The sequence below is a fragment of the Oncorhynchus mykiss genome, chromosome 4 (genome assembly GCF_013265735.2).
Source record: "Oncorhynchus mykiss isolate Arlee chromosome 4, USDA_OmykA_1.1, whole genome shotgun sequence".
Taxonomy (NCBI): domain Eukaryota; kingdom Metazoa; phylum Chordata; class Actinopteri; order Salmoniformes; family Salmonidae; genus Oncorhynchus; species Oncorhynchus mykiss.
Genome location: NC_048568.1, coordinates 19,032,295 through 19,046,505, shown reverse-complemented (window position 1 = coordinate 19,046,505; position 14,211 = coordinate 19,032,295). Strand labels below are relative to the sequence as shown.

Genomic DNA, 14,211 nt, shown 5'->3' with positions numbered 1-14,211 from the left:
TCACCCCCTGTTCTCCATCAACCCTGTCCAAAGTCCACATACTGTTCTGGGCTAATTCATCTTCAAGATGAGGCGCTGGGCTGGTGGCATGGCCAAACAGGTCACACTGTACACATTCCCTTTAGCATCGTCTGTACTTACAACCAAGCAATACTTTTAAACATATTATGCTGGACTCTGAGTCTCTGGAGAGGGTTGATTATGAGCTGGATCTCCTCTGTACTGGGTTTAATTTTTTATTTTTTAAATTGTTTTTATTTAACCTTTATTTAACAGCCTTTACCCAACACCAACAGACAGCACTGCTCGTGTTCTCTGTAACTGGGCCTTTACCCAACACCAACAGACAGCACTGCTCGTGTTCTCTGTAACTGGGCCTTTACCCAACACCAACAGACAGCACTGCTCGTGTTCTCTGTAACTGGGCCTTTACCCAACACCAACAGACAGCACTGCTCGTGTTCTCTGTAACTGGGCCTTTACCCAACACCAACAGACAGCACTGCTCGTGTTCTCTGTAACTGGGCATTTACCCAACACCAACAGACAGCACTGCTCGTGTTCTCTGTAACTGGGCCTTTACCCAACACCAACAGACAGCACTGCTCGTGTTCTCTGTAACTGGGCCTTTACCCAACACCAACAGACAGCACTGCTCGTGTTCTCTGTAACTGGGCCTTTACCCAACACCAACAGACAGCACTGCTCGTGTTCTCTGTAACTGGGCCTTTACCCAACACCAACAGACAGCACTGCTCGTGTTCTCTGTAATTGGGCCTTTACCCAACACCAACAGACAGCACTGCTCGTGTTCTCTGTAACTGGGCCTTTACCCAACACCAACAGACAGCTCTGCTCCTGGTCTCTGTACTGGGCCTTTTACCCAACACCAACAGACAGCTCTGCTCCTGGTCTCTGTACTGGGCCTTTACCCAACACCAACAGACAGCTCTGCTCCTGGTCTCTGTACTGGGCCTTTACCCAACACCAACAGACAGCTCTGCTCCTGGTCTCTGTACTGGGCCTTTACCCAACACCAACAGACAGCTCTGCTCCTGGTCTCTGTAACTGGGCCTTTACCCAACACCAACAGACAGCTCTGCTCCTGGTCTCTGTACTGGGCCTTTACCCAACACCAACAGACAGCACTGCTCCTGGTCTCTGTAACTGACTAATGTGGAGCCTGAATAACTGACTAATGACTAATGTGGAGCTGAAGATTTTCACTGTAGCCTGCAATCACACCTGAAACCCCTGAACCCGTGTCTATTAAACACTCTGAATCTCTGAATATGATTGTCTTCTTGGAGAGAGCCAGGGAGAAACCAGATCAGAAACTGATTAAGAGGATCTGGATGGACGCATCGATCAAAAGCTCATAAACAAATGAGTGAACAGCCAAACAGTGTCTCTGGGGCAACTGTCTGTGAGGCGATGTGTGTGCTGTTGGCCTGAGTGCCTGACTGTATACCTCCGCACAGCCGAGAGAGATTCTGTTTATTACCGCCGCTCGTAGGTTACGCCTTCCATAATGGCCCAGCATTCTTGGAAGAGCAGATAACATTCATCACAATCAGCAGGAACATCATCAGGCATGGGGCTGATACCCATGGCACGACCCAGTCGAGATTTGTGACACAGCGATTTGTTAAGAGACAACCCAGTGCCCAGATTAGTCCATTTTTGTAACATCAATATGTTTATAATTTGATGGATTATGTTTCCCCATTCAATGCCAAATGTTTTTGCCGTATCTCATAACAACAAATGCAAATAAAAGTAATAAATTCCACCTGCCTATCAGCAAGAAATGTGTAACTACTGCCATTATTGCTTGTGCTATTGCATGGCTGTGCACAGTGAACGCCTCAGCTTAAGGTGTGGTTTGCTATGCCTAGTGAACGCCTCAGCTTAAGGTGTGGTTTGCTATGCCTAGTGAACGCCTCAGCTTAAGGTGTGGTTTGCTATGCCTAGTGAACGCCTCAGCTTAAGGTGTGGTTTGCTATGCCTAGTGAACGCCTCAGCCTTAGGTGTGGTTTGCTATGCCTAGTGAACGCCTCAGCTTAAGGTGTGGTTTGCTATGCCTAGTGAACGCCTCAGCTTAAGGTGTGGTTTGCTATGCCTAGTGAACGCCTCACCTTAAGGTGTGGTTTGCTATGCCTAGTGAACGCCTCAGCTTAAAGTGTGGTTTGCTATGCCTAGTGAACGCCTCAGCTTAAGGTGTGGTTTGCTATGCCTAGTGAACGCCTCAGCTTAAGGTGTGGTTTGCTATGCCTAGTCTTCCCACTTGAGCTCTCACACCGACGGCGAGAAGAGGTGGCCGAGCAGAGCGACCGACCAACCGCCTAGCTGGGTTGTGCAACCAGCTCCTTTCATAATTTCAATTCATCAGCATGGTAACCCTGCTGCATGGCATTCAGGCTTGTTCTTCCCACACAGGAACTGTCACCCACACTCCTCACCTCACCCTGTCTCAATGAGGCTGTAGCCAAGGCCTCTCACCCACGCAGAGCCCAACTCTCTCTTTTCACTACTCACTACACACACACCCACCATGTTAAAAATACCACCTCCCATCTTATGCCTAGCTGTACCTCGTACTTTCTGCTTGAAATGTAGACCTGAGTATGACAGGATGTATGACAGGGTGTATGACTGGATGTATGACAGGATGTATGACAGGATGTATGACTGGATGTATGACAGGATGTATGACAGGATGTATGACAGGATGTATGACAGGATGTATGACAAGATGTATGACTGGATGTATGACTGGATGTATGACAGGATGTATGAAAGGATGTATGACTGTCAAGATATATGATTCTTGTCTGAATCATGTGCCTTGTAGTTTTACCAGTACTGGTCTTTACTTTTCTCATGTGTTGCTGGAGTTTGTCCCAAAACTAAATATCCATCCCATCATGCCATACGTATTGCACATACACTCACCATTCTATAAATGTGTATGATGCACTATACATTGTAGTTGTAATTTTAGTATTGTTCTGTGAGGGCACTGGCTCTGCTGACCACCTTGACCTGGTTTGAGCAATGGATGGTCTCTCTCTCTCCCCCCCTCTCTCAACCTGTTGCGTGTTGTCTCTCCACAGTCTCCAGACTGCAGTATCTCCCGGCTGCAGTCTCTCCCAGCTCCAGGCTGTGCTTCATCTTTGGGCTCCTAATGAGGAGTCAATATGACACTCCCGGGGGCTGACTTGCGAACGGACTGGGTGATGCATCCACAGAACCTGCTTACAGGGGATAAAATCACACCCCAAACCTGCCGGCTGTGCAAATGGTGAATCTCTCAGGCTTTCAAGACGCAAACTATTGGTGGTATAAGTCTGAAGATGAAAATAGTTATTTCTGGGATTTCAAAAGATTCAGGAATATTTTCTGTTTCATAGATTTTTTTTGTGGGGGTGTATATTTATTGCATATTATTTTGTTTTTATTCCATTCTATTCATATTTTACAATATGTGCATTTTTTATACACGATACAGACTGGAAAAGACAAACAAGCTACTATTGTTGCCCATGTTACATTGAGAGGCACAGATGAACCTGCAACTGAATAGAGTAGAGAAGTGTGTCACGACTGCAGAATTAATACATTTCACTCAGTCCTTTCAATTATCCCCCAAAAATATGTTGTGTATTCTGTGCATGCAGTCCATTTGAGAACAGAGGGATTCTTCAACATTGCATTGTGAATAACTCCCTGACACAGTTCAGGTGAAAGGCGTGTTGATCCAGACGCCCCTAAAACACATAATACTTTATTGTAGGAGCTTTGCTTCAATCTATTTTCAGAGCCCTTTCAGATTTTCCCCTAGCTAGCCAGTTGATAAAGCCAGTTGGAGCTTTTAACATTGCCTCCATCCCAAATGAGCTGGAATAGCTGGAACAAAGACCCCAGCAAACTGACCCAGCTCCCCTCTCATTCCCACTGTAAGGGAAGACACAGAGAAAGGTATAAAACTTGTATGCAGATATGTGTGTGTTTCTAACAAACAAACACAGATAAATAAACAAGGGTCTCGGTTGGGGGTCTCGTTAGGCCCCCTGAGGCTGAGGCACTGACCATGATGCACTTCTAGGCAGGACTTTGTTACCATAAACTCTGTAATTACTGAATGGAAACAATTAGCAATGATTTGAATTATTCAGAGTCTGCCCTGGAAAGTACAAGAAACTGTGCCGGTTTCCGTTCAGGGAAATAAGAAACGGCCTGTGTGTGTGTGTGTGTGTGTGTGTGTGTGTGTGTGTGTCTGCCTACATCGCTGCTGTGAACGTGATGTCACCAGGAGGACAAACAAAAGGGGTAACCGGAGCTTTGAAAACACACTGGCGGATGTGTCACGGTCAACCCCACAGACAGGCCACTGAATTAGGCCACTGTGCTGATCGAATGGCCCTGTGGTTAAGGAGATACCCAAAACACACAGGCGGCTTACCCATGCGACTGGCCTTTGTTTCTACAGGAATTACTCAGGTATAATTGCAGATGTCAATTTGCTTAGACCAACAGAACCGTGTGTACTACCCTCTGTAATAGAGATGGAACTGAAACTAGATGAGGTTGATTTAATTACCTTCAGCTGTTTATTGGAGTAACTATGTAACACTGATAGGTCTAAAGCATCAGTCGATAATAGCAGTGTCAAAGACTATGACTCCAAATATTTAGAGAACATAGTTTGGCAACGGAGATATTTTCCAGGTCTGTTTTAAAAAAATGTATTCCAACAAGTGTATTTATTTATTTCACGTGCTCGTGTCCTGCAAATAACTTTTGGTTGGACAGTGAGAGATATGGCGTCATGGTTCATTTTTAACTTCAGATGTTGTTATTTTATGGGAAAAGAATACGGGATTCACTCTATTCTTTATTTCAGTGTTGAACGGAATTCCAAGCACTTCAAATTGGTATGTGGCATCTTGGCTGTCCAAACGGTTTAAGGATAACTACACATCACTCATTGTCACACAAAATAACAAAACATTTTCTAATCCTCTCTCTTGAATCTGCCAGCCCAAAAAACGCTTAAATACCTAATCCCTGCATTGGAAAGAGGATGCATTTTGATTGAGTGAAAGGGCCTCTTTAAGGTTTGCTCTTTCCCCAGTCACAATGGAGATGTGCGTCAGTGTGTAGGGCCTGGTACAGCCCCAGGCTACCAGCTTATCCCCCACTCCCCATAGATCTCCAGCCAGAAACCAGAACTAGGCCCGAGGTGGGCAGAGGCTCTCTATCAGTGTAATGTTCTCCCCATGAAAAGAGAGCCCAAATAAAGAAGCTAACATGGCTTATACCCACACTTTATGTGTACCTCTGGGGAGGAGGGGGTTGATGGAGATATATGTACTGTAATGCTTGGGGGGGGAGTAACTTACTGTGGGGGGCCGGTGTACTGTAAATAATGAAAATGTCCGCCTCATCATGGTCCATCATGGTTTTTGGCGGTGGGGCCTCCTATTAGATGAACTACTGTTAGACTATGGAGATGTTACATAAAATGCTTGAATCATCCAGTGAAGTGTTTCTGTTTATATCTTTGAGAATGTGGTCCGTCTCTATAGAGCGAGGTGTCCCTAGCACACTCTGCCTCTGTGTGTCCCACGCACACTTCCTCCAGGTACTCCACTTAAAAATGATGCCAAAGAATATTCCCACCCACACTCAGTCAGAAAATAGGACAGCGTTTTAGTTAGGATGAAAACACTTTATATAACCCATTCAATAGTTTTTCTTTGACTTGAACAATGATAACCTTATGCAACACGGCAGAGAATAATTCATTAATGGTTTTGGGCAGATGCCTACTGAACTGTATGTCCTAAAAGAAAGATTTGAGAGAACTTCGGGCACCATGGTAGCGGATCTGTGCTGATAACAAGAGATACTAGACAGATGGATTCATGGAAGGAGATGCGCCCAAACATGGAGGGGGGGGTGGGGGGGGTTTGGAAGGAAGGAAGGGAAGAGGAGAGGGGTGCACCAACCTGGCCACCATTAAGTGTGATATATGAAACTGACTCCAGCTTAGAAAGATGGCTCTTTTCCACTCAGTGATAGGTTTGCTCTGGCTTCATAAGGCTCATCAGCTGACACTTTTTCACAAAATACGGAGTGCGTATTGTGTGAATAGGCTAGGATGAGTTATTATTCCTCTCAGAATGTTTCTCTCTGTAACTACGTTATCTTTACAAAGCTGACAATCGAGAACCTGCACCTGTTGATACAGGTGTGTTGCAATTGATACTGCATTCTGTATCTTCCAATCTCTCTAAACATAGCAACATCTGGCTGTGTTTTCACATACACATTTGGTTTTGGGTTTAATTGAAACATGTACAGTTTTTTTTAACAGGATCGCAGGTGGTATTTATCGTTGGTCAATAAGAAAGGATATCTGGCCGGTACCAAACCTCCATCCAACCACTTATTCTGAGCGCCTAGGGCTTTGTTCTGTTGTTTGCACACATTATTTTTGTGTAACAGCACGGAAGAAAACAAAAACCGAAGAGAAGTTCATGTTTCAGGTGCTAAAAATACCAGTGTTTTCGACTGGGATATTTTTATCTCTCACACTGGCCTCAAGACACCCGCGTCACATAGCTTCCATGCTCCTACCCCAGTAGCGCCAGAGCAAAGGGGCCGTCTGTGTGTGTGTGTGTGTGTGTGTGTGTGTCGCAATCAGAGAGAAAAAATGAAATCAAGAAATGCACGACAGTGACTTACATGTTCAACGTGTTAGTCTCAGACACTGGATTCATTCTATATTCAAGTGTTGGTGTGGTTTCTGTACGTTAGCACTCTGAAATAGAATCACAAACGAATGCAAGTTTATTTGTAGCTTCTGTGTTCACTAGGCATTGCAGTATGTGTATGTATAGAAAGTAAACATCAGAGGCCAGCGAAAAGAAAAATGCTAGCGCTTGTAGTTCCTTTACGACTTGCCCTTTGGACGCCCACGCACATATGATGTCTTACGTCACTTCCATTTGGCCGGCTATTTGTACTTTTTTGTGTCTTTTTAGGAACTGCGTGGGCCTAGTTGTTACTGATGACTCACTGTAAGCATGAGGGGGTGGGTGGCCCAATCACAAACTACACTCATTCAAAATATTTTAACCTCAATCTAGTTTAGCACTGTACTCCTTGTACTGCATGCCACTGTACATGAGAATATACAGTTGAAGTCGGAAGTTTACATACACTTAGGTTGGAGTCATTAAAACTTGTTTTTCAACCTCTCCGTAAATTTCTTGTTAATAAACTATAGATTTGGCAAGTCGGTTAGGACATTACTTTGTGCATGACACAAATAATTTTTCCAACAATTGTTTACAGACAGATTATTTCACTTATAATTCACTGTATCACAATTCCAGTGGGTCAGAAGTTTACATACACTAGTAGACTGTGCCTTTAAACAGCTTGGAAAATTCCAGAAAATGATGTCATGGCTTTAGAAGCTTCTGATAGGCTAATTGACATCATTTGAGTCAATTGGAGGTGTACCTGTGGATGTATTTCAAGGCCTACCTTCAAACTCAGTGCCTCTTTGTTTGACATCATGGGAAAATCAAAATAAATCATCCAAGACCCCAGGAAATACAATTGTAGACCTCCACAAGCCTGGTTCATCCTTCGGAGCAATTTCCAAACGCCTGAAGGTACCACGTTCATCTGTACAAACAATAGTACGCAAGTATGAACACCATGGGACCACACAGCTGTCATACCGCTCAGGAAGGAGATGCCTACTGTCTCCTAGAGATGAACGTACTTTGGTGCGATAAGTGAATATCAATCCCAGAGCAACAGCAAAGGACCTTGTGAAGATGCTGGAGGAAACCGGTACAACAGTAGCAATATCCGCAGTAAAACGAGTCCTATATCGACATAACCTGAAAGGCCGCTCGGCAAGGAAGAAGCCACTGCTCCAAAACCACCATAAAAAAGCCAGACTACGGTTTGCAACTGCACATGGGAACAAAGATCGTACTCTTTGGAGCAATGTCCTGTGGTCTGATGAAACAAAAATAGAACTGTTTGGCCAAAATGACCATCGTTATATTTGGAGGAAAAAGGGGGAGGCTTGCAAGCCAAAGAACACCATCCCAACCGTGAAGCACGGGGGTGGCAGCATCATGTTGTGGGGGTGCTTTGCTGCAGGAGGAAGGAAAATTATGTGGATATATTGAATCAACATCTCAAGACATCAGTCAGGAAGTTAAAGCTTGGTTGCAAATGGGTCTTCCAAATGGACAATGACCCCAAGCATACTTCCAAAGTTGTGGCAAAATGGCTTGAGGACAGCAAATTCAAGGTATTGGAGTGGCCATCACAAGGCCCTGACCTCAATCCTATAGAAAATGTGTGGGCAGAACTGAAAAAGGGTGTGCGAACGAGGAGGCCTACAAACCTGACTCAGTTACACAAGCTCTGTCAGGAGGAATGGGCCAAAATTCACCCAACTTATTTTGGGAAGCTTGTGGAAGGCTACCAGAAACATTTGACCCAAGTTAAACAATTTAAAGGCAATGCTACCAAATACTAATTGAGTGTGTGTGAACTTCTGACCCACTGGGAATGTGATGAAAGTAATTCTCTCTGCAATTATTCTGACATTTCACATTCTTAAAATAAAGTGCTGATCTTATCTGACCTATGACAGGGCATTTTTACAAGGATTAAATGTCAGGAATTGTGAAAAACTGAGTTTAAATGTATTTGGCAAAGTGTATGTAAGCTTTCGACTTCAACTGTAGATGACTGAACTGCGATTCATTTTTTGAAAATGGAGGAAAATCCTAGAGACATAAGTTATTAACTGACTTCACAGTAAATGCTTTGTTTCAATCATTGAATTGTTTCCATCTCCTCTCTCCAGGTCGTACATAAAGATTATCTTGGAAGTTGTAAAAGGAGGGATATCAACAAAAACTTTGTTTTTCAGACTGGTAAGTGTTCAGTAATAGATATTTTATACCGAATCATGATTTTTAAAACCACATTTTGTTTCACAGTACATGGAATTTATTCATGTTCTGTTTGAATTTTCAGATCACTCAAAGGTCTTGATACATTTAATAAACAAAAAGAAAATTGAAGGGCTGATGCAAGTTCGCAAGTTTACAGTATGCTTGACAGAAAGAAAGTGTTCTGATCCCCACTATAGAGGATCTTTGTGACTCAAATGTAGAACAACCCAAAACGACTTCAGCAATGGAAGGCCCCTTCATTTGAGAACTACAGCATCTGACATTTGACCTTTGAGAAACCCAAAGGAAGTATAGTTGGACAATGGAGCCACATGAATCAGCTTCTGGTCAAAAATCCACCAAGGAGCCACGGGAGAAGCTACAAAGGAAGTGGGTCTCCGAGCCCTCAGCTGTCACAAAAAGAAGCACTTTCGCTGACCCGGAGGGAAAAAGGCACTCGCATCGCGAAAGCCTGCAAAGTGGTGCCAGTGGCAGCAATATTACTGGCTCAGCACAAAAGTATGGCTCTGGGAAGATGTTATCAACTGCAATGGGTCAGCCGCATCAAGACAGTCAATACACACAGGCTTTCCCCCGTACTTACTCCTACCAGTTACCACAACAGTACCCACAGCAGCCCATGCAAGAGCGCTTCCTGTCCGGAGCCAAGCCACAGCCTGGTCTGGAGGCCCATGCCTGGCCTTTCGCTGGACAGCTCCCTTCCGACGACATATTCCCTGGACACTCCCGTGCCCATGGAGTTTTCTCTCGTCAGAAATCTCCCAGTTTACCATGTTCTTTTGGCCAGTATTCCAAATCAGGGCCGGAGCTGCCAGAGGAGGGATACAAGAAGGAGCAGAAACCCAAGAAGCCAGGAAAGTACATCTGCCACTACTGTGGAAGGGCTTGTGCGAAACCCAGCGTGCTGAAGAAGCACATTCGTTCACACACTGGGGAACGCCCCTACCCTTGTGTCCCCTGCGGGTTCTCCTTTAAAACCAAGAGTAATTTGTACAAACACCGAAAATCTCATGCCCATGCCATCAAAGCAGGACTAGTCCCATTCTCCGAACTGGCAGCTTCACGCACAGACATGGATCAAGCATCCTCCGTGGGAGAGACAGATGTACACTCAGACGGTGAACAGAGCACGGACACCGACGAGGAGACGGCAGAGGTCTCTATGTTTATGGACAAAGTCAGCCCCATCCCCCAGATATCATTTGAAATGGACAAAAGCACAATGGAGAAGGGTGGGGAGCCGGCATATGCTGACTCAGCTGAGGAACTAGCTATGGCATCCATGAAAGTGCCTATCCTAATTGTCCCAAAACAAGGGATCCCACCAACAGTAATGGAGTGCCCCCCATTCATGGAACTCAAGGCTTCTCACATCAGCTCCCAGGTGAGCCGCGTGGATGACTCTCCTACTATAAAACAGAGACTGGCTCTGAAACTGACAGATAGGAAGGGATCACAGGACTCAGACCAGCAGTCCCAGCAGTCCCTGAACCTTCTGAGTCCACACAGCAAAGGCAGCACAGATTCCGGCTACTTCTCTCTTTCAGAGAGTGCGGAGCAACAGATCAGCCCTCCCAACACAAACGCAAAGTCCTACGAGGAGATCATGTTTGGTCGGACTTGGTATTACAAGCCTAACTCTCCTAGATCTAGACAATCTATTGCAGTAGGCATGGCCACTGTTGGCCAAGACACTAACCTAGTCATGGGGAAGATATCTGAAGATCATATATTCTTCCGTAATGATAACAGTGAAGCGCATCTACTAGCAGGTGTTGACCCTAAGCAGTATCCCACAAGCCCTTGCCAAAGCAACACAGGTCTATTAGAGGCTCCTGATTCAGGGCCACTCATTAGGAGTAACTCAATGCCAACATCCTCCCCGACCAACCTCAACGTCCCACCTGGGATAAGAGTGAGCCACTCCTTCGATGAGATGATGACCTCTGATGATGTCTTCTACCCGGGTGCTGCCGGTCTGAGGAGGCTTAGGAGACAGGCAGCTTTTGAGCATTCAGCACATGAAGGGCATGGCGAATCTGAAACCTATGGACACATTCCCAAGAACACAGCCCCATTTGTGGTTTTAAAGCTAGGGGAGCGTAGTCCTGTGGTGCCAGAGCATACAGCATACAGCCCTTATGGTACTAAAGTGGGAATGACAGAGATTGCCACTCGTAAACGCAGAAAGGAAAAGAGTGTAGGGGACGAGGAGGATGGCCCAGGCCAGTATGACAGTAGTGGCTCAGTAGATATGGTTGGGGATTATGATTCAAAACAAGGTAGTCAAGTAGGTTCAAGGGCAACACCTACTGGGAAAGGATCCATAGGATCCATGTACAATGCACATAGCCAATCAGACAGTTTTGAAACATGCTGTAGTAGTATGTGCTCAGAGGATGTAGTGCTAGTCCCAGACTCTGACAGAAAGGCAACTGGCAACGTTATCTCTGTCATTCAGCACACAAACTCACTCAGTAGGCCAAACTCCTTCGAGAAGTCAGAGTCCTTCGAGCACCCAGCCTACCTGCAAGACAAATCCTCTAGCCAATATTCAGAGCAGTCAGATACAGAAAACACAGAAGATGTGCAAAGCCCAGACTCTATCCTTAGGTCTGAGAGCATGGAGCAGCAGAGCGACAGTGATTTAGCTTCACCCAACCAGCCCTGTCACATGCCCCCCAAACTGGTGCGGCAGCCTAACATCCAAGTGCCTGAGATCAGGGTGACGGAGGAGCCAGATAAACCTGAGAAAGAGCCTGATGTACCGACCAAGGAGCCGGAGAAGCACGTTGAAGAATTCCAGTGGCCCCAGAGGAGTGAGACACTGTCCCAGCTCCCTACGGAGAAGTTGCCTCCTAAAAAGAAGCGTCTGCGTTTGGCAGACTTGGAGCACTCCTCTGGGGATTCCAGCTTTGAGTCCTGCACCAGCCTGTCCAGGAGCCCCAGCCAGGAAAGCAACCTGTCCCACAGCTCCAACTTCTCTATGTCTTTTGACAAGGAAGAAAACCTGAAGTCTGTGTCACCGACCAAGCAGGATGACTTTGGCAAGCAGTCTGAGTACAGTGGCAACTCTCTCACCATCCCCGGCCATCACCAGCAGAGGGAGATGCGACGATCCTCATCTGAACAGGCTCCCTGTGCTCTGGCCACCGAGATCCCAGAGATCCGTAGCAAGTCCTTTGACTATGGCAGTCTCTCAACATCATCCAGACAGGGAGAGATTTACTCCAGTGCATCAGCCATGAAAGAACGGAGAAGGGGCTACCTAGTAAGGCAGGCATCCCTTAGCGTTTACCCTGAGACAGTGGTGCATGAGCAAGGTGGTCTCGAAATGACCATCAAGCAAGAGCACTCAGACCATGGACCCTTATCTTGGCAGAGCCCCCCATCCTCTCAAGGTTCTCATGGTGCATCAGCCAGCGAAGTAGCAAGACCCAAGAGAGGGTCACCTTATCATCTTCTGCAACAGAGAATTAGTGAGGACAGCCAGGAAGACTCAACACTGTTCCAGAAGTCATCTTGTCTGCCAAGTCAACAGTCATCAGAGGTAGAGCATCCAAGTCATGAGCTCATGAGCCAGGAAGCCATGCAATACTCCTCACTCCAGAGCAGCTTGGCTTCACTGCCTTTCCTGCCATTTCAGCCCGGCCTGTTCTGGCATCCGGAGTCAACACAGAGACACAAGCAACATCTGGCTTTCCAGCCACACCAGTTACAGAAACTACATATCAGACAGCCTAGTATACCGCACATGCCCCAGAAATCCCACCCACCTCTTCATCAGCTACAGCAGATCCAGGAGCAGTGTGACATTAAGGCTGACGGTGCTATCAGTCAGAACTACCAGTATCCCTGCAGAGTCTCCCCCCAGGCCCAGCATTACAACTCTCCACCGTCTAAAGTGGCCCTCACCGAGAGTAAAATGCTCCTGCAACAGGTCCAGCCAATCTTCGCCACTCAGAATGCAGGATCACAGCCATCACTCCCAGGTATGCTAATCCCCGTTAGGATACAGACTCACGTGCCATCTTACGGAAGTGTTATGTACACAAGTGTTTCACAGCTCTTAGCTAACCACAGCCAGAGCGCTTATTCAGCAAGAGTCATATGCTCAGAGAATGCATCATCCAGTTCACTCACAGGCGGCAGTGTTTCAAAGCACGGAGTTTGCTTCAACTTATCTCAGATCCTTGGTCAGCCTGAGGGAGCTCCACGTTATCCACTCTGGAAAGTTCCAGATCTGAACACTGAACATGGGAGACTAAACACGGGAATTCCGCTGTCGTTGACATCGAGAACCATCTCCACCACGGATGCATCCTCCAGTATCGGGGGAAGCAAGCGGATGTTATCACCAGCCAGTAGCCTGGAACTCTTTATAGAGACCAAACAGCAGAAACGGGTCAAGGAGGAGAAGATGTACGGTCAGATTGTAAAAGAGCTGAGCGCTGTCGAGCTGAGTGCTTCGAAGGACAGCGTCAAGTTACCAAAGCATGCACCTCTAAAGAGTGAGGGTTCAATGGACGATCAGGAGAGGATGTCCTCCTCCCCACCAGCAGACTTCCCTTCCACCCAAATCCCAGTGCGTTCCAACGCACCTCACATACCCGATGTGCCACCAGCTGACAGCTTCACTCCCCCTCTGCAAATTGTGATGGACACCCCTGGTGGCAGAGAGTCCCCAGAGGAGCTGGATGTTGACGACTCCTTCACCCCAGAGGCTAGCTCCAGCCCACAGTCCATGGTCTCCTCCAGTGACACTCCAGAGGAGGCCAAGCCACCCATGGGCAGCAAGATCCCTGTCAACATGCTGGTGCAGCTGGCTGCCAATCAGAGTGGGGGCGCTGCTGGAAGCACTCTGCTGCTCACAGATCTGGCAGACGTTCAGCAGTTCTTTCAGTTCCCCAGTCTTCGCACGGCAACCAGTGTCAGTTGGTGCTTCTTGAATTCGACCAAGCCAAACAACGCTCAGACGACTCCCCTGACTTCTGTCTACGGCTCCTGGTGTGTCAGCTCCTACAACCCCAACCCTCTCAGCCTCAGCACCAAGGCTACTCTGGCCCTGCTCCGATCCAAGCAGAGGAAGAACACAGAAACCTACACGATGGCTGCTATGTATCAACCCGGAACTGGAAAACTTGTGTCCTCTCTTGCTTGGAAGCAGAAGTTTGAGCAGGTAATCAAC

At 46.6% G+C, this 14,211-nt stretch overlaps 1 protein-coding gene across 3 annotated transcripts in view; it reads left to right on the top strand.

Annotated features, from left to right (window-relative positions):
- LOC110522245 (transcription factor HIVEP2) overlaps positions 1 to 14,211 on the top strand; it is a 99,798-nt gene that overhangs the window by 73,283 nt on the left and 12,304 nt on the right. For all 3 annotated transcript variants that reach the window (XM_036975817.1, XM_036975818.1, XM_036975819.1), the window contains 2 exons: positions 8,912 to 8,981; positions 9,085 to 14,202. In XM_036975817.1, coding sequence (XP_036831712.1) covers positions 9,325 to 14,202 — 4,878 coding nt within the window. In that variant the 5' untranslated portion in view covers positions 8,912 to 8,981; positions 9,085 to 9,324. The remainder of the gene's footprint in view (positions 1 to 8,911; positions 8,982 to 9,084; positions 14,203 to 14,211) is intronic.